The sequence below is a fragment of the Gadus chalcogrammus genome, chromosome 3 (assembly GCF_026213295.1).
Source record: "Gadus chalcogrammus isolate NIFS_2021 chromosome 3, NIFS_Gcha_1.0, whole genome shotgun sequence".
In the NCBI taxonomy this organism is placed as follows: domain Eukaryota; kingdom Metazoa; phylum Chordata; class Actinopteri; order Gadiformes; family Gadidae; genus Gadus; species Gadus chalcogrammus.
In genome coordinates this window covers 9,428,013-9,447,652 of record NC_079414.1, presented here as the reverse complement: position 1 = coordinate 9,447,652, position 19,640 = coordinate 9,428,013, and the positions used below count along the sequence as shown (strand labels likewise).

General features: G+C 45.6%; 3 protein-coding genes across 3 annotated transcripts; 2 read left to right on the top strand and 1 right to left on the bottom strand.

The window, feature by feature from the left end:
* Window positions 1–487: 487 nt before the first annotated feature.
* On the top strand, window positions 488–4,592 carry acta1a (actin alpha 1, skeletal muscle a). Its single transcript, XM_056585882.1, has 7 exons — window positions 488–683; window positions 1,425–1,569; window positions 1,988–2,312; window positions 2,711–2,872; window positions 3,004–3,195; window positions 3,564–3,745; window positions 4,050–4,592. Exons 2-7 carry the CDS (start codon window positions 1,441–1,443, stop codon window positions 4,191–4,193), a joined length of 1,134 nt encoding a protein of 377 aa, XP_056441857.1. The 5' UTR covers window positions 488–683; window positions 1,425–1,440; the 3' UTR covers window positions 4,194–4,592.
* An 83-nt stretch (window positions 4,593–4,675) lies between these two features.
* ccsapa (centriole, cilia and spindle-associated protein a) lies at window positions 4,676–12,101 on the top strand. Its single transcript, XM_056585897.1, has 4 exons — window positions 4,676–5,262; window positions 6,460–6,870; window positions 7,805–8,103; window positions 8,923–12,101. Exons 2-4 carry the CDS (start codon window positions 6,480–6,482, stop codon window positions 9,112–9,114), a joined length of 882 nt encoding a protein of 293 aa, XP_056441872.1. The 5' UTR covers window positions 4,676–5,262; window positions 6,460–6,479; the 3' UTR covers window positions 9,115–12,101.
* Window positions 12,102–13,590: 1,489 nt separating this feature from the next.
* Window positions 13,591–16,380, bottom strand: si:ch211-133l11.10 (cell division control protein 42 homolog). The gene is made up of 3 exons (XM_056585898.1): window positions 15,934–16,380; window positions 15,648–15,706; window positions 13,591–15,029 (listed from the first exon to the last, which is right to left on the bottom strand). Exons 1-3 carry the CDS (start codon window positions 16,202–16,204, stop codon window positions 14,502–14,504), a joined length of 858 nt encoding a protein of 285 aa, XP_056441873.1. The 5' UTR covers window positions 16,205–16,380; the 3' UTR covers window positions 13,591–14,501.
* Window positions 16,381–19,640: the final 3,260 nt, after the last annotated feature.

Genomic DNA, 19,640 nt, shown 5'->3' with positions numbered 1-19,640 from the left:
CAAACATTTACTTTGGCCTCTAAATAATCCAACTTCAAAGTGATGGGTGAGATAATCTATGCGCAGGGACTGAGATTAAGATTCACCATAAAGATATATATTCAGACAGTTGTTGAAGTATGACTGAGGTGGGGAACACAGTGACCACACCTTGTAGGGCTCTGATCCGGTCCTAATCCAGGTCAATTGTAGTCCTTGTGTGGACAAGGGACGGTGTGGATCTGGTCGTGTCTATACCAGTCTCCACGGCTGCTGCTGCATGCGTAAAGAAGCGCGCCCCTGTGTCGGGGATGCCAGCCGAAGTAGCCTTTGGGCCCGGCATGCTACTACTGTTGGGTCGCCTTACACGGGCCGAGAGGCCGCGAGCCCTCCTGCACAGGACAGGGACCACCGCGCCATATATGGACCGCCTGGAGACCGACGCAGCGCGCCGCTCCAGCGCAGGTCCGCGGTGTCCAACCGACGCTCAGTCCGCACCAAGACCCAAATATGGTCCCAGGGAAGCCGGGATTCCTGTGGAATACGCTCCGCATGGAAGACCCTCCTCTGTGTTGTGACTGGATCGGGGGGGTTGGCCGTTAACGGGGTGTCAGGGGGTATATAAGCACCCCAACTTTCGGGGTTGGCCGTCACCTGCAACCAACTGCGGTTACCTTGTGCTCTATCCTCCGGAACTACCACTGGTGAGTGTCCTGGACTGATGCCATGTTTGTTATTCAGGATGGAGGGTTGGGGCTAGGGGTCGGCATGGAGGAGTTAATCTGTGGTTCGGTAGAGGGGTTCTTACAGTTAACCCATTGGACCATGCGGTGTTTGGGACTTGGCCCCCGCGGCTGTTTACTTTCCGGACACTAAGGAACTGGAAGTTTTGTCCTAATGATGAGCACGTCTCTTTGGATAAAAAGCATCTGTCAAACATAATTCTACTTTATTATAATCATAATAATACCGCAATAGTTGAAGTGGTGGTTTGGTGTGCAGTTGGTTAGATATGGTAGCTTGTTTCATTGGATTTCATCGTCATAAAAGCTATACTTAACAAGTTATTATTAGTTGTAACTGTCCCAGCGCTGCTAGTGGGCGCAGGACGTCCCGAGACCGTCCGACTAGAAACGGCTCTGTTCTGCACCGCTGGAAGTTTCGTTTAGAAAGACATGAGCACAACTTGGATTAATTCGGTTACTTTAGCGCATGTGTAAATAACAGAGACAAAACAGCTATCGCTTTAAATTCAAGGGTGGGTTTTTCAGGAAATGTGCAAGAAGGGTTGGCCTACTGTTTCAATATACAAAACTATTTGACTCCAAACAAATGCGTAAAAGAAAATGCATGTATCACGTACGGGGATCAACAAGTGGGCAGGGCGATTTATCAGACGTGGATTGATCGTTACACAAATAGATTAACGTCTGCTCCCTCCTCAGCCCAGAATAAGCCAAGATGTGTGACGACGAAGAGACCACCGCCCTCGTGTGCGACAATGGCTCCGGCCTTGTGAAGGCTGGGTTCGCCGGAGACGACGCGCCCCGCGCCGTGTTCCCCTCCATCGTCGGACGCCCCCGTCATCAGGTAACCTTTCATTCACTCCATCAATACAATGCACTCAACTGTCCACTACAATACATTCAATCATCACAGCACAATCATTTGTATTGCACAGTACTCTTGTGCTGTACTGCTCTCGACTTATGGGGCGACATTAAAACATTTAATTCATTCATCATGGTAAATTCACTCATCTTGATTCCAATGATAAACTGCAGTTTTGTAGAAAATGTCGACGAAATGGAACACAAGACACACGTGTTGTTGCTACATTATTATTATTTTTTATTCAACATTAATTTTACCTGGTAGAATGTGAAGGCCTGCTTATAGGCCTGTTCACTAATTACATACCAGCCAGACCACCGCAGCACGGGGGTCTGGCGTGACCCGCGTGTGTACCAGTGTACTAAAGAGCGGTTCCTCTCTCTCTCTCCCCTAGGGTGTCATGGTGGGTATGGGTCAGAAGGACTCCTACGTAGGAGACGAGGCCCAGAGCAAGAGAGGTATCCTGACCCTCAAGTACCCCATCGAGCATGGTATCATCACCAATTGGGACGACATGGAGAAGATCTGGCATCACACCTTCTACAATGAGCTGCGTGTGGCACCCGAGGAGCACCCCACCCTGCTCACTGAAGCCCCCCTGAACCCCAAGGCCAACAGAGAGAAGATGACCCAGATCATGTTTGAGACCTTCAACGTGCCCGCCATGTATGTGGCCATCCAGGCTGTGCTGTCCCTGTACGCTTCCGGTCGTACCACAGGTGAGGGCCCGCCCACCGCCTGGGCACAAGTTTACGCACCAAGTTTACGCACACAAATTGTGCGCCCAGGACTTCACAGGTGCATTATTAATAAGAATAAGAAGAATCAGAATAATGAACAAGAATACAAAATATAAAGATGAAAATACAGTAAGGCAATAGGCCTTAAAAAATACCATTCTGAGATATAGAAAAATAAATAAGCCTTCACAAAAATGTACATCAAATATAAACGTTGTATGCCTCGCTACAAAGTGTCTCCGACACTGTGATATTATGCATTCAACTGAAATATGGAATATTGATATAGAAAGTGTACAGCATGGCTTGAGTTAGAACAGCGGATATCACCCCGTCCCCGTGACCACGAGAGTAACCTCGATGCATTTGTCGTGCAGGTATCGTGCTGGATTCCGGTGACGGTGTGACCCACAACGTGCCAGTGTATGAGGGTTATGCCCTGCCCCATGCCATCATGCGTCTTGACCTGGCCGGTCGCGACCTTACCGACTACCTCATGAAGATCCTGACAGAGCGTGGCTACTCCTTCGTCACCACCGGTAAGATTGAATTAGAAACAAAATATTAACTTTGATCGGTTTTGCCGGTTTTTCTTAATGTGTCGCGCATTGACACTCTCAATGTTACGCGCACCTGCTGACTGACCAAATGTGCTTTTTGATTGTTCCAGCCGAGCGCGAGATCGTGCGCGACATCAAGGAGAAGCTTTGCTACGTGGCTCTGGACTTCGAGAATGAGATGGCCACCGCAGCCTCCTCTTCCTCCCTGGAGAAGAGCTACGAGCTCCCCGACGGTCAGGTCATCACCATTGGAAACGAGCGTTTCCGTTGCCCAGAGACCCTCTTCCAGCCCTCCTTCATCGGTGCGTAATCAAGGTCCTACTCCGGGCCTCATACCGTCCGAGAACAACACTGCGATAGAAACCTTATCATAACGCGATAATGAATAGAAAGATACAAAATGATCGACGAAATAAAAGTGGTCTAGTAAGTATATAAGTAGTAACAATATCACAGACCTTATATACAAAATCCAAATTTATATTTTGCGCAGATCCAGTTATGTGCAATAGTCAAAGTTAAACGCAATCATGTGGTGGAATACATTGTACATTCTGCTTAGCACATCTTTCCTTTTTTATTTATAGATATAATTGTGTACATTTTACCCTTATATTGTGTGCGGCTGTTACGTGTGATCTAATGTGATGTGATCTGATGTGCACCCCAGGAATGGAGTCCGCCGGTATCCATGAGACCGCCTACAACAGCATCATGAAGTGTGACATTGATATCCGCAAGGACCTGTACGCCAACAACGTGCTGTCCGGTGGTACCACCATGTACCCCGGTATCGCTGACCGCATGCAGAAGGAGATCACCGCCCTGGCTCCATCCACCATGAAGATCAAGGTATGGAACTATTACTCCTCCTCCCTCTAATCCTCCTCGATCCATCACTCATCCGAACTATCACTTTACCTCTTACTTCACTACACAGCTGCTTTCTAACTGAATATATGAACGCCCGGAGAAACACTTAATTTATTTATTTAGATATTGTGGGGCTGTGTTCCGACTCCCCAGCCGAAAGGTTGCGTGCCAACACTCCTACCTGTAGACAGAGCTAGAAGTCCTGCCCCCTAGCGGGTCCTTTAGTGACATCACAAGTCTGCGCAATGACTAACCCAGAAGAACCTCTCCTCCTCCTCTCCAGATCATCGCCCCCCCAGAGAGGAAGTACTCCGTCTGGATCGGTGGCTCCATCCTGGCTTCCCTGTCCACCTTCCAGCAGATGTGGATCAGCAAGCAGGAGTACGACGAGGCAGGCCCCTCCATCGTCCACAGGAAGTGCTTCTAAACGGCGACACTGCGCATCCTCTCAGGAGACAAACAACCGGTGGCACGGCGGCGCCACTCTGGTGCTTAGTGAACATTTTGTTGTTGTTGTTGTTGTTGTAGTTGTTGTTGTTGTTGTTGTTGTGGTGGAGTGGTCACCCAAGTGCGCAGGTGGCGCAGCCGGAGCGAGCAGTCGACATCGCGACGCGCAGACTAGCGACGTCAGCAAGTGAATGTGTGAACTGTACATATTAATATTTATTGATTATGTCGGCCTAAATGGACTGATTGTTTTGTAAGGACGCAGGCCCGCGACCCCTTAACGGGGCATGTTGGCTGTTTGCTTCGAGGAAAAACCCGTACAACTAACAAGAAAAGACCAAAAATACAAGAACAAAGCAAATAAAAATTTATTTTCAAACGATGACTTCTGTGTTTTTTTACTCAAGTGCTCTTGGAAGCCCTCTAGGCCTATAATAAGTCTGAGCTGTTCTTATAAACAATGATCTACTAGTCTAAGCACTGGGCTTTGACGGGTTCACTTAACACTTGGATGATACAGGGGAGTTTAAACGACCTGCCCTTCAGACAGCCCAACCAGCCAACACGGTCAAGTACTGGATTATGAATCCTTTACCAAAGTAAACTCATTAAATCTTGTGAGGGCCCCAGGGTGTCGCTAATGCAGCAGGTTTAATGTCCTGCTAGTTTGAATAAATAAATAAACATAAATAAACAACCACATTTACAACACCTGATCCCACTGAAAGTCCCTGCTTCCCACCTTCTCGCCAATGACGATGATCTGGAGCATCCCGTTCCAAGGGGGGCTCCGTCGCGAGAGGAAAGCGCCGTGGGGGACGAGGTTATCTGGAGCGTAGGGAGAGCGGCGAGTTCTATACAGACGCATGCGCAGTAAGGTTGCGCTGGCTCATCTCTGAGAAACACGTCGACCCTCTCCTCCTCGGATGCTGGGACCGGACTCCCTCACCTGCGGGATGCTGACCGTGTGACAGCCTGTGGTCATGCTGCTGGGGGGGTCGACGAGTCAACGTTAAGGTCCGTCGAGTAACGGGAGCAAAGGTCGCGTGGTGAGTAGGGGGTTCGTTAGACCTTTCTTCGGCTCATATTAGAATATTCTCATCTGATCCCAACCGCCTACGGGAAAACCGGTCCACTATAAGTCGAGTAGATGTGCAAAAAAAGAGAGAAGAAAACACTGAGTGATGTCATTTTCCAATAATCATGCTACAGGCGAGAGTGGGATTGGCCCGTGCGTGTGCGTGTGCATGTGCATGTGCAGAGACAGCGTCGCCTTCTGCTCCGAGGAGGGAGAAGGCAAGGGGATGGGTTAGGGATACTATAGGAAGGTGGGCTATATTTGGCCACCAGCGACCCAGTAGGCGACAGGCTTCTCCTGTGCTCGCTGTGTAAACCAAGAGGTTTGCTGTAAGGTTACCCAGGCAGCCTCAGTGAATTATTCATAGCCTACTGCCCAGTAACAAGACCTCTGTAATAATGGCGTTGTAGCTCGACTGTGTTCGATATGAATACTGTGTGTGTTTACGATGTATAGCCTACCATAACCACCGGGGGTGACTATAGTGTGTTTATCTGCTGTTGTTGACAGTCAACTGGTGGCGCAAACATAAATCACGGGATAAGACCGTGGGCCAGACAGCTTTTCTAGAGGCGGGGGGGGGGGGGCGTGGCATGGCGCGAGATGCTCTCCGACGACACACTACGCCAGCAGGTGGTCTCTACACAAGCCAGTTCAGGAATCGTATTATGTTAATCGCGTTTAGCATTAGAATCAGTTTCTTTTGCCATATTTTCTGGATAACTTATTTTCTAGATATTATTTGTGGTTACATTATTATTTGATAGTGTTTGAACTCTTTACTTCTATGTTTCTTTTGCTGTGAAGTCCAGAAGTCTGCAAACACACACCTGTGACCACGTAACAATACCTTTTTTTGTATTAAAGCTCTGTCAATCTCAATTTATGCTAACCTGTGTTGCTCAGCAATCATCTGGCTGTCTTGAGGAACTATATTACGGTGTGTGTTATATTACTGCTGCTGTGTGTTTATCTTGTGAAATAGCACTCTATACTAACCGTTTTAGCAACCATTGTATAAGAGTAACTGTAGGAAAATAAGTGATTTTTTAAGAACTGTTCTCTTAACTCACTTTTATAAAGTGATCAATGGCCCAAATTGCCCTCTTTGAATCACTGCCTCTCAAACAGCAGGCTTACTGCAGCACATTATTCTCCCCACTCCCAGTTCTGAGGGGACGAGGGAAGATGACGCAGCCTAAAGACAGCATGGCCGCCGTGGTGACCAAGAAGCTCCGCTGCACGGAGTACATGAAGAAGTTCCGCGAGCCCAAGTGGGAGACGTTCTCCAAGTGCTACGAGGACTCCCTGAGGTACCGGCTGACCCGGCGGGTCATGGAGCACTCCCACAAGCCCTGGGTGTGGAACGGCTGGGACCGCGTCTCCGACTCCAGCGGGGGCTCCACTCCGCGGCCGTCCCGCAGAGAGATCGCCCCGCTCTCCGTGGTCCCTCAGATGCACTCCGAGGTCAGGGGTCGCGACCGACTGTCCAAATTTGAGCCGCCACCTGAGCCCAAGCCCCCTTTCAGGGGTGTAGACGCCGAGGTCAAGGCGAGGGAAACGGACACGTCTCTGGCAGGTGACCAATGCTCCTTTATAGACCCTAGGACCTAGTGTTTACAAGAGTACACCCCTTTATAGACCCAGGTGTTTATAGGAGTACACCCCTTTATATATCCTCATGTTTATAAGAGTGCACCCCTTTATAGACCCTAGTGTTTATAAGAGTACACCCCTTTATAGACCCAGGTGTTTATAAGAGTACACCCCTTTATAGACCCAGATGTTTATAAGAGTACACCCCTTTATATATCCTCTTGTTTATAAGAGTACACCCCTTTATATATCCTCTTGTTTATAAGAGTACACCCCTTTACAAACCCAGGTTTTAAGAGGACTACACTGTTTTATAGACCCTAGTGTTTATAGGAGTACACCCCTTTATAGATCCAGGTGTTTATAAGGGTACACCACCTTTATAGACCCTAGTGTTAATAAGAGTACACTCCTTTAGATATCCTAGGGTTTATAGGAGTACACCCCTTTATAGACCCTAGTGTTTAGAGGAGTACACCCCTTTATATATCCTAGTGTTTATAGGAGTACACCCCTTTATATATCTTAGTGTTTATATCACACTCCTTTATATATCCTATTGTTTATAGGAGTACACCCCTTTATATATCCTAGGGTTTATAGTGCACTCCTTTATAGATCCTAGTGTTCATGTGAGTACACCTCCCTTATTCAACCTTATTCAGTTGGGAGTACGAAATATTAAATACAATAAGGATATTTTGTAGGAAAGAAACTGTCCTTGTCTGTCTGTCTGCCTCTCTGTCTGTCGGCCTGCCTGTGCCTCATCTTGGCGGGTGTTCTGTCAGTGTGTTGTCATGCGTCCTCGGTAGAAGAGGGTATCTGTGACAAAGCTCAGTGGGGTACCAGAGATGGGTTCATCCCACTCAAACCCTGAGAGGTCAAAGGTCATGGACCCCTTTCCTGTCCTGTCGCAGGGAGCCGTCCGGGTGTGAGGGCCCGGCGGGGGCCCACAAAGGAGGCCTTGAGCAGCACCGGACCCTCAGAGACCACCGAGACGGACGCTGGGCCATTGGATTCCTCAGACCAGGAGCCAACGAGACCTGGGCCCCGGCGCCGCCCCCGCCGGCCCCCGGCCGCCCTTCACCATGGGGGGTCTGGAGACGAGAGCGGGGCGGTCCGCAAGCCCTCCCGGGCCAAGAGCCAGCCCTCCCTTGTCGCCAAGGAGACGCTGCAGCGCTCCGGACGACATCACTGGCTGGATGCCAAGCAGCAGGTGAGAACACAACACCCACATATTCACATGGTCACACATTCATGCATTCATTTATTCATACATTCATACATTCCAACACACTAACAAACAACAAACCTACCCCATTCACAAGGAGCAGGTCGGGACACAACAACACCCACACATTCACACAATCACACATTCATACAACCATACACGCAAACACACAACCGAACGTCACACATTCACAAATACACAGATTCATAAACAAAAAACCAACTGACATATTCAAACACACACTAACATACACTCACACACTCATACTCACACTAACTGGCATTAATACACTCACCCATTCATGCATTAATACATTCAAAGATTCACCAATTAAGTCATTGAAACTTTGATTCATTTCCCAAACGATCACCGTTATACACTGCCATAACATAACCCGAACAGCCCACACATAACAGTGCCTAAATTGTGTCCGGCCACACACTTAGTTACGCACATAAACCTACACACTGGAGACCACAGGTCCCCAGAGAACATGTCATACAATATGTCCGCTGGCGAGTATGAATAATACAGTAGCAGTGTGGCTAATGCTAACCGGCTTTCCTTATTCATGCATTCTATCTCTGTGTGTATGTGTGTGTGTGTGTGTGTGTGTGTGTGTGTGTGTGTGTGTGTGTGTGTGTGTGTGTGTGTGTGTGTGTGTGTGTGTGTGTGTGTGTGCGTGTATGTGAGTACTTGTATGTGAGTGTGTGTATGTGTTCATGTGTGTGTGTGTGTGTGTGAGTGTGTCTTTGTATGCATGTGTGTGTGTGCGCCTGTAAACATGCACGTTTGTGTGTTTAGGTCCAGGGTAGGGTGACAGCGGACGCCTGTGTCCAGACCACCCGGCGCAGCTCGGACAAGAGGGCATCGAACCCGGAGCGCCGGCGGGCGCGCTCGGCCGACCTGGAGAAGACCCAGAGGTCTGAACTGACGGTGGTGGACAGCCATTGGGTGACGGAGTACATGCGCTGCTTCTCTGCCCGCCTCCGGTAGGGGGAGGGGCTACTCCGGCCAACACGCTAGAGGAATCTAGAAGTTACTGGCTGGACCCCCGAAGGTTCTAGGAAGGTTCTAGCCTGAAGTTGCCAGACCGAACGAGTAGGAATCTGGAAGTTCTCAGTTCGTTTACGATTTCTAAGGGGTGTAATCAAACCATGCGGACCAAAATGCCTCAGGAAGCCTTAGGGTAGATGACGTCCAACCAATCAGAGCAACGACACATGTGACACATCAGCAGCAGCCATCTTGGTTGTTTATGAAATGCCTCAACGGCGCTCCCATAGGTTTTTAATCTGTACAGTCTTCGTATCCAACACGCCCCATATTAGATATATTTTATTTAATTGTATTTATTGATCCTTTATTTAGTCAGAAAGATCTCATATAGATATAGAGAATATAGAGAATGCTCTCTTCTTCTTGGGAGACCTGGTCAAGACGACAGCACAATAGTTACGCAGAGAAAATAACTGTTTCACTACGTTGATAAGCGGTTGTGATTAACCCGACCCTGGCCAGGTCTGCTGGACACCTGTCTGAACGGGATGCGGGCCAGATGCATAGGCAAGGGCAAATGAATCATGGGCTTGCAGAGTCGTCTGCTTCTCAGGGTAGGACAATTCAAGAAGATTCTGGCAGAATACAATAATCTAGGAAACTTGGGTCTTGAGACAATCCTGAACACGTGACTCACATTCTGTTTGGTTAAAAGGATCAGTATGGATCTCTAAATCGATCTTATGAAATAACAATGTAATCTGGGCATTATCATTAACATTAACATAAGTAAAGTAAACACAGCAATGAGTCCAGATATTAGAGAAATAGGAATCCAAGAGTATCCACGAACACTAGCGGAGGATACATTTACGCCGTTCTAATCAGCACACCCTATCGGTGTCACATGTTTTGTAACGCTGATTGGCTGAAGGGTTTCTCTGTCAAATACTCCCACCCACTGATAATTGGTCACATGAGCAAGAGGGTTTCCAGGCTAAGGGAACTCTTGAATATTCTCTGAGATTCTGGAATATTCTGGTAGTTTATTGGAGATACTGAAAGTGGGAAAGAAGTCCAAATAGTCTCCTGGCTTCAGGGGCTATAAGATCTTGATCTATAAGCACTCTATAAGAAATGTATATGAAACATCAGGGACAAAACACCACAAAGTATTTTAGTATCTCTATCTTGTTTAGAATTGAATGATTCTTTGTTTCTGAACAAGAACCCTCCATTACTGATGCATTATATCATGTAGGCAGCTGCATGTGCTCTGAAATTAGAGGAAATGTTTAATTGAAGATAAATAGAGGACCAAATAGTGAAGTATTTTTGATATACATTTTACTATTTTAAAGATATTGATTTTATGCTCTATTGTCTGATCTAGGAAAGGATTAAAAACAGGCATAATTAAACAAATACTTAAATTATTTAGTATTCAAAATATGGCAATTTTGCCTTTTATTGTTGTCAGAGAAAATAGTATTATGAATAGTCTAAAGATCGAATAAAAAAGAGAGGGGGAGAAAGGTAGAGCATTCAACACGACCGCCGCCCTGTTTATGTTCTGGCTTAGAACTTTTACCCACCTTTTAAAAATATTGAAAAGCTTTTTAATATTCTTTCATGATTCCAGAATGTATTTTCTCTCAGAGGGGAGTACGAGAAGGTAAGGTATAGCTTTAATTTAGGACATCTATTTTGGTCAGATTTAAAGCTGAAATTTGTTAATTTTGAAACATGAAATTCCCATATGACGTGGTTGTCAGTTATGTCTTTGGTTGTAATGGTTGTGGAATGCGGTGGGTCTTGTATTGATAGTGAGGACCATGAAGAGTGAAGTTTTGCTGGTATTATGGATTTGTTATTGTTCTGATGACGATTAGCGTGATGATGTTACAGCGTGTTAAGCTAAACTTTAGTTGAACTACTTTTGATGATTGTTCTCTTGACTGATTGTATCTCCACAGAGGGCTAACGTACAAGTACAATAAGTAATGGCTTGTTCTGGCTAATGTGTATTCATTTACTTACATTATCTCTTTTAGTCTGAAGCTAAACCATAAATATATTATTTACGCAGAGGTAGAGAATGTGGAGGAAGAGGAGTGTGTTTCTGTTTATTTTTAATAATTGTTATAGTTGTAATGCGTGTACAATCTTAAGTGAACTCCGGCCTGTCTTTCACATGCACTCCTTCACGTGCACTCTGTCAGGTGCACTCCCTCATGTGCGCTCTCTTACTTGCAAGATGCCAGTAAATGTAAATCCATTTAAAATGGCTAAATTATAAGAAAATATGTTTTCTGACCATCTTCACTGGTCATCAACCAAATGTATTTTGTGAAAAGTGGATACTTTTTAACCTATTCTGTCATGTGGTCATAAAGCTTGTCACAGGCTACATGATATTCAAATTATACCATGTTATCACCACTAGTTACACATGGTTATACATGGTACTACATTTACATTAATACTCTTACTATACCAATGCCGCTCAGGTTAAATTAACCATAAGTACAACACAATTATCAATAAAACACAGATTGGTTTGTGTTATGCATTCCGGACCTGAAATCGTGTAAAAATGATACTTTTCCCATTCCTTTAAAACAAATGTGAGTTGTTTGACGTTTTTAAAACAATTTAAAGCTACAGGATTTCCATGAATGAACTGCAACTAAATTCACAACTTAAAGTCTATTGATGTCAGCTACTTATAATTTGATGAATATAGCGTAGTCAGTGTTGATAAATTAAATTAAATAAAGTTTTTGTAGTGCTTAAGAAACTATGAAAAAGGTGTGTCATACAAAAATCATGCACCATGACTGTTCTCCACTGAAGTTTACATTTTGACCACTGTATTCATATTTCAATCCCTGTTTCTAACTTTATTAGTATGTCAAACAATGTATTAATATTTTAAACGCTATATTTTCATTCCTTATGAAGCACTTCTGTGATTTATTAAACCATATTTGAATTATGACTCCCTTGTTTTGCTGACTATCTTTAATCAACTTATTTCCAAGAATGTATAGTTTTAGGGTGGATAATAGGCTGTTTAAAGTACTCTCACAGATCAGACTTTAGATAAATATCTAGAGTCTGACGGCAGACATGCTCGAAATCTGTGTGAGCAGGGCGTCTAACTTTCCTTCACTTTTGCTAGGACCAATCCTGTATAAGGTACATCACAAAAAGAGATAGTAAAATGCAACATATTACTGTATGATAGTTCAGTATTACTGAATTAGAACCTGAATCATTACAATCCTAACTTTGAATTCATAAAATACTGCTGTATGTGGCATCCATTTTTTTTTTAAATCAAAAATCGGTCATCAATTATGACAAGCTTATAATCAGCAATCTCCCAATTCTCAGATTTAGAACGACTGGTCTTGATGGTCCATGTAACTGTTGTAAGGCCGTTCTGGTTCCAAACCATTTGATACTCTCTCCACTGCTGTAGGCTACCAGCGTCCACCAGCTGTTAAAAAAAGTAGACCGTAATAGCACATGCACACACAAAGACCACACACATGCCACACATGCACAAACAAACAAAACACCACACACACACATGCTACACACTAACTACACACTACACTGCTAAACTGGGCTAAGCTGATGAAAGAAGAGGGGGTGTGGTTAACCAGGACAGGAATAACCTGGTAACTTATCCAGATGACCTTTGACAAGACCTAGTCACAGTGCCATATATAAATATATTCATATATAGAGAGAGAGAGAAAGAGAGAGAAAGAGAGAGAGAGAGAGAGAGAGAGAGAGAGAGAGAGAGAGAGAGAGAGAGAGAGAGAGAGAGAGAGAGAGAGAGAGAGAGAGAGAGAGAGAGAGAGAGAGAGAGAAATTGACAGTCCACCTGACTGAATCATGAAGAAAGACGGACCGAAATCTGTTTGTGCAGCACAGCATTAACACCCTCAGGGTTCGACTCCCCACTGGGACACAGCCCATGCTGCATGCAGTCTAAATTCCAGGTTCCACCACATGGCATATATCATAATCCAGTGTGCATGTGGTGAGCCTGGGACCGACTTGGATGCTAAACGTGGGGGTTCAGGTTAGCTTAAACCTGTCCAGGTGTGCGGGAGAGGTAAACACACACTTGCCTTGTTAATTACCACCAGGTGTTCACCTCGGTGTGGAGCGAAAACAGAGCAGGTCACCTGGGGTCAGAGGTCAACGATGACCTCACCGTTTCAAAATCTCCATGCTGCCCACACTGACCTCATTCCTTGTGAGCTTGGTTAACTGAGATTTTTATATATTAAAAAAGAACATTGAATAGTTAATGTTTGTGTGTGTCTAAGGATTCTGGTTGTAACCTGAGATGGATGAAGTGACAGAAAGCCAATGATTCAATCAGGCAGGCTAATCTGGTCAATGTGGTCACGTCTGGCCTTATTAGGAGGTGAGGAGTGAGGAGAAGGAGACAGGAGGAGTTGGGGGAGGAGACAGGAGTTGTTAGGAGACCAGGAACGCAGAGAGAAGAGCTTATTGCGAGATTACAAAAAAGCTTCCTTCACACGTTGACCATGGTAGTACTCTATTGTTAATACTTCTATTTATTGAGCTTTTATAGATCAATTATATTTTATTTATTGTTCGATGAGGAGACGAGTTATGTCCTAACGGATTGTTCACCTGTACACATGAAAAACAACAGATGAATTTTTGTTTCTATGTACATCTTTTCAAAATGTTCCATCTGGGATTCACAAAGAACATTTGATCTTATCTTGACCTAAAACACGACAGTAATTGACAAGAGTGTCCGTCTAGGCGTCTAAACATGACATGAGCAAATAAATACTGTATGGACTAAAAACTGTATAAAATGAATATTATATACATTATAAAAACATATATTATTCAAACACCCAGCAGCACGGTCCTTTAATGTCTCATTGGGAGAGGGGGGGGAGGGGTAAGAACTGCAGCCTGACCCTATCTTTAGAAGAGGGGCTGCAGGACTGCCGGCTCCCCTGGAAATGCCCCTTCATTCTCCCCCCCAAGCAGAGGACAGGTGTGTTGCGTGTACGCCTCTTCAGCAGGTGGCCAGGTGCCCACCTGCTGTGTTTGACCTACAGAGGAAGTCCTCAGCAGGTCTCCTTCAGTATCCTATTAGGAAGGAGGTAGTGTGCCACCTGTGGCCCCTTCAGCAAATCAGACGGTAGACAGGGGCAGGGAAGGCACAGCTTACCTCCCACCTCCCACCTCCAACAGGTCTGTGATACACAGGAAGGTTGAACTTGCGACGCCCACCAAGCGTTCCTCACGACCACCCAGGCTCCAGCAGGTCGACGGTGAGATATAAAAGCATCAGGAGAGGGAAGCGTTCTGGCTCACTGGGGGTCGCAGGCGGGCTCCCCCACCAGACAGCCTATCCTCCTCCACCAGGCCTCCGACACACTCCGCATCTTCTCCGGAGACTTCTTCTGCAGCGTCAGCAGCTTGCTCTCCTCCTGCTTCTTCTCCTCCTTCTCCTTCTCCCCCTCCTGCTCCTCCTCCTCCTCGCCGCCGCCAACACTGGCCAAGATGGCGGCGTCGAAGGCGTCCTTCAGGTTCTTCTGGGTCAGAGCCGAACACTCGGCGAAGCCCACGGCGCCGATCTCCTGGGCCAGCCGCTGGCCGTCCTGGGGGCTGACGGGCGTTTCCTGGGCCCGGGCCAACTGGATCAGGACCTGCACGTCCTCGCGGAGGTCCAGCTGGGTGCCAATCAGCACCAGGGGGGTGTGGGGCCGTTGCCGACGCACCTCGGGCACCCAGTGCTGGGCCAGGCCGCGGAAGGAGGAGGGGCGAACCACGCTGTAGCACAGCAGGAAGACGTCGGCGCTACGGTAACATAGGGGCCGCAGCTTCTCCAGGTTCTCCTGGTGGGGAGGGGGGGGGGGAATAAAAGGGAGAGGTGGGGGCGAGGTGAGAAAAATGATAAGGAGAAGAGCTGAGACACATGGATGCATTGGGTTTATTACAAATAAACACTCCTTAAAATAAACCAATGAAAACGACGGTTTCTAAATTCCAGAGAAACAAGCCACAAGAGGGCGATGGAGGATAGAGAGACGGGGAGCAGGGTGTACCGAGAGGGGTCTACAGGGGGCGCAACAACTCCAGGGACAAGAAGGAGCGCAGCGTCGGCCAGGCAAACTCAAAGCCAAACTAGACTAAGTGCTGCACTAATTAAACCCAACTAAAATACTAGGCCTAGTTAAAAAATATAAATAACACTTGTTAACAGGTAAAAGTGAACATGTTGTTAACTTTTGTTAACATGCTATTTCAAAGATAATCTAAACTACTAGCCACCAGGTGAACTAACATCTTACATTAATGGAGGGGTCCACGTGTCCCCATTTCTATCGTAACAGCAGCAGAGGGAGAGAAAGTTCTCACGGTTAAAGAAGACAATGTCCACCATCTATCGCTGTCATCTAGTTGTAACATAAGTATATTTGTTGTAACGGGTATAATCAAATATATATTGTTACCTGGCCAGCCATGTCGCAGAGCTGCAGTCTCACTGGTTTACCATCGACCACTACCATCACTGCAGAGACGGAAGAGGACATAATTAATCCCATGAAATGAGGGATACTAGGCTAAAGATTAGGTGAGATACCTAATCTGCGCTCAAAGGTGTTTGCTCACATTACGTTAACAGCGTGGATAGTTCATTATCATAAGTAGCCCTGAGATACACTAATACTAAATTGCAATCAATTCAGTTATTTTAATTAAAACTACCTGCAAAAAATGTTTTTATCATTAGGCTACCTGTGAAGTTGTCAAAAGCTGTGGGAATATATTCCGCCGGGTATCCATTGGTGGTGTAGCTGACGACCAGGCTGGTCTTCCCCACAGCCCCGTCGCCCACCAGCACGCAGTTCACCCTGCGCTCCGGGACCGACCCGGACCGCTTGCGCTTCGCGCTCAGAGGGAAGTCCCGGTTCTTCACACGGCGCACCGGAATCGGCGCATCGTCGAGGGGGAACACCGGGTCCGAAACACGGCGGTTCTTGTGGAACCCCAGATCTTGTGGGAGCATGGTTCACCAACTCGGAAATAAGATAAGACTTGGGTATCACAGCTATGTGTGAAAATAGTCAACCCAATGTTTCCGTTATTTTAACCGCAACGAGGACTCACAGGAAGACTGGCGGCTGATTGCACCTCGCAGCAGGGGACCTGGGTGGGTGTTGTGTACATCTGGTGTGCTCACGGTCTTGGTTCACGGTCCTAATAATAAGAGGCTTAGCCGGGGACCGTGCGAGATGCGCGCCCGAGGGCTTTCCAAGTGAAATGGACTAATCTGCCTGAAACCCTTATCTCCTCCTGGAGTAAAACGTTCTGCAGGCCACTTCTACTTCCACCCCCATCAGAGCAGTTCAAACCTACACATAATCTGCAATATATGCTGTTTTGTTTGGTTGTTTGGTTATCATCATCAGCTTTTTGGATGACCACTTTTTCATCGTTCCGTTGATTAATGTTCACCTGCCTGATGCATTTTATGATGGCACGTCGCTGTGTTTTAACAGTTGTTTTTACTTTATGTGGTCCTTTAAAACAGAAGTTAAAATCGTTTTCCCTCACTCGGCCCATACAGGCTTTATAAAGAGTTCGTGCGCCCCCTAGTGAGTACAGTCGTACTACAATTTCTACATACCTAAAGTACATACTAGACCTGAAATAGAAACTAGATATCTAATCTGTGATCCAATTCCAACCAGATTATCCCAGATTATCTAGGTATTATCTATCATTTTTCATAGTGCCGTAATGCAGGACTCCCAGCACCTTGTAGGCCTAGCACCAACAGAGCTAAAGCCCTTTAGAATGCTTCAGCATGTTTTCAAGGTTAATACCATACTGCTTATTAGTAACCTCTACCCTGCCCATTATTGTTAATGTGTATACCTCTTGTAATTAATTATGATAACCTCCATGTTGCTGGTGAAATCTAGCCATCTATGGTTTCTGTCAGTCATATTGATCCATGATATTTTATTTATCAATGCATTAGTTTAGAACTTCTTTTGTTTATCCCTAACAAAAAACATCAAAAAGTTCTCTCCCCCTGAAATAAAATTCCAGATAAACCCTAGTAACCGTTAATTGCACTTCCTGAATAAACACATCAAACCATGTGCACTTCCTGAATACACACATCAACCCATTTTTACTTCCTGTATAAACATCAACATTAACCCATCTTTACTTCCTTAATAACATCAACATTAACCAATGTGCACTTCCTGAATAAAAACATCAACATTAACCCATGTGCACCTCCGGAATAAACACATCAACATTAACCCATCCCTGCTACCTGTATAAACAACAAAGTTAACCCATCTGTACTTCCTGAATAAACAAATAAAAAATAACCAATCTGTACTTCCTGAATAAACACCAAAATTAACCCATGTGTACTTCCTGAATAAATAGATAAACATTAACCCATGTGTACTTCCTGTATAAACCCATCAATATTAACCCATGTATACTTCCTTAATAACCACATCTACATTAACCAGTGTGAACTTCCTGAATAAACAAATAAACATTAACCGCAGCTGTGTGCGTCTATATCTGAACCCAGCAGAGTCTCTCAGCCTCTTGCGTGGCCTCTGCTATCCCACCAGGGATCAGGACGGAGACTGGGAGTCTGAGAAGGTTTAGAGAGCAGGTGCAGCTCTCGGTCCCACCTCCCCATCTTCTCACGGTCTCCTCACAACCCCTTCCCCTGCCCTACCCCCCATCAAGGGATCCAAGGCCGAGCTGATTATGTCGCCTAGCTTTTATGTGCTTAATTGCGTTAATGTGTGTGAATCAAACATGGGCCTGATTTAGTTACCAAATGGGATTAAACAAAGAGTCAGAGAGGGACAAAACAGACTGTGTATGCAGGGAGCCAGACGACCAAATGACCCCTGATACATACAGCACCTAAATATATTAAGTAGCATCTCAATATATAGAGTAGCACCCAGACTTATAGAGTGGCACTCTGACACATAGAGTAGCATCCTGATATATAGAGTAGTACCCCGATATATAGAGTAGCACCCTGACATATAGAGTAGTACCCCGATATAAAGAGTAGCATCCTGATATATAGAGTAGTACCCCGATATATAGAGTAGCACCCTGACATATAGAGTAGTACCTCGATATAAAGAGTAGCATCCTGATATATAGAGTAGTACCCCGATATAAAGAGTAGCATCCTGATATATAGAGTAGTACCCCGATATATAGAGTAGCACCCTGACATATAGAGTAGTACCCCGATATAAAGAGTAGCACCCTGATATATAGAGTAGCACACAGACTTATAGAGTGGCACTCTGATATATAGAGTAGCACCCTGATTTAAAGAGTAGCAACCTGATATATAGAGTAGCACCCTGATTTAAAGAGTAGCAACCTGATATATAGAGTAGCACCCAGACTTATAGAGTGGCCCTCTGATATATAGAGTAGCACCCTGATATATAGAGTAGCATCCTGATATATAGAGTAGCAACCTGATATATAGATCAACACCCCGATATATAGAATAGCACCCTGATAGAGCTGCACCCTGATATACTGCATATAGTAGTACCCCGATATAAAGAGTAGCGACTTGTTATATATAGTAGCACCAAAGTATATATAGTAGCACCCCGATATAAAGAGTTGCACCCTGATATATAGAATAGTACCCTGACATATAGAGTAGTACCCCGATATATAGAGTAACACCCTGACATATAGCGTAGCACCCCAATATATAGAATGGCCCCCGGATAAATATAGTAGCACCAAAATATATATGGTAGTACCCCGATATAAAGAGTTGCACCCTGATATATCGAATAGTACCCAGATATATAGAGTAGCACCCTGATATATAGATCAACATCCCGATATATGCATAGAGTAGGACCCCGATATATAGAGTTGCACCCCTACCGTGCACCTACGTCTCTATTAGTGTACGTCTGATAAATATCCCAAACAAATAGTGATTTGAGTTTGGGGATTACCCTCCCTACACACACACACACACACACACACACACACACACACACACACACACACACACACACACACACACACACACACACACACACACACACACACACACACACACTACCTCACACTCATTTAGCGTGGGTCTCTCTCACTCTCCCCTGGGGATAGACTCTGTGTTCTCTCTCTCTCTCTCTCTCTCTCTCTCTCTCTCTCTCTCTCTCTCTCTCTCTCTCTCTCTCTCTCTCTCTCTCTCTCCCCTGGGGGTAGTCTCTCTCTCTCTCTGTGTCTCTACCTCTCGCTTCCCTGGTGTCTCTCTCTCTCTCTCTCTCTCTCTTTCTCTCTCTCTGTGTCTCTACCTCTCGCTTCCCTGGTCTCTCTCTCTCTCTCTCTCTCTCTCTCTCTCTCTCTCTCTCTCTCTCTCTCTCTCTCTCTCTCTCTCTCTCTCTCCTCTCTCTCTC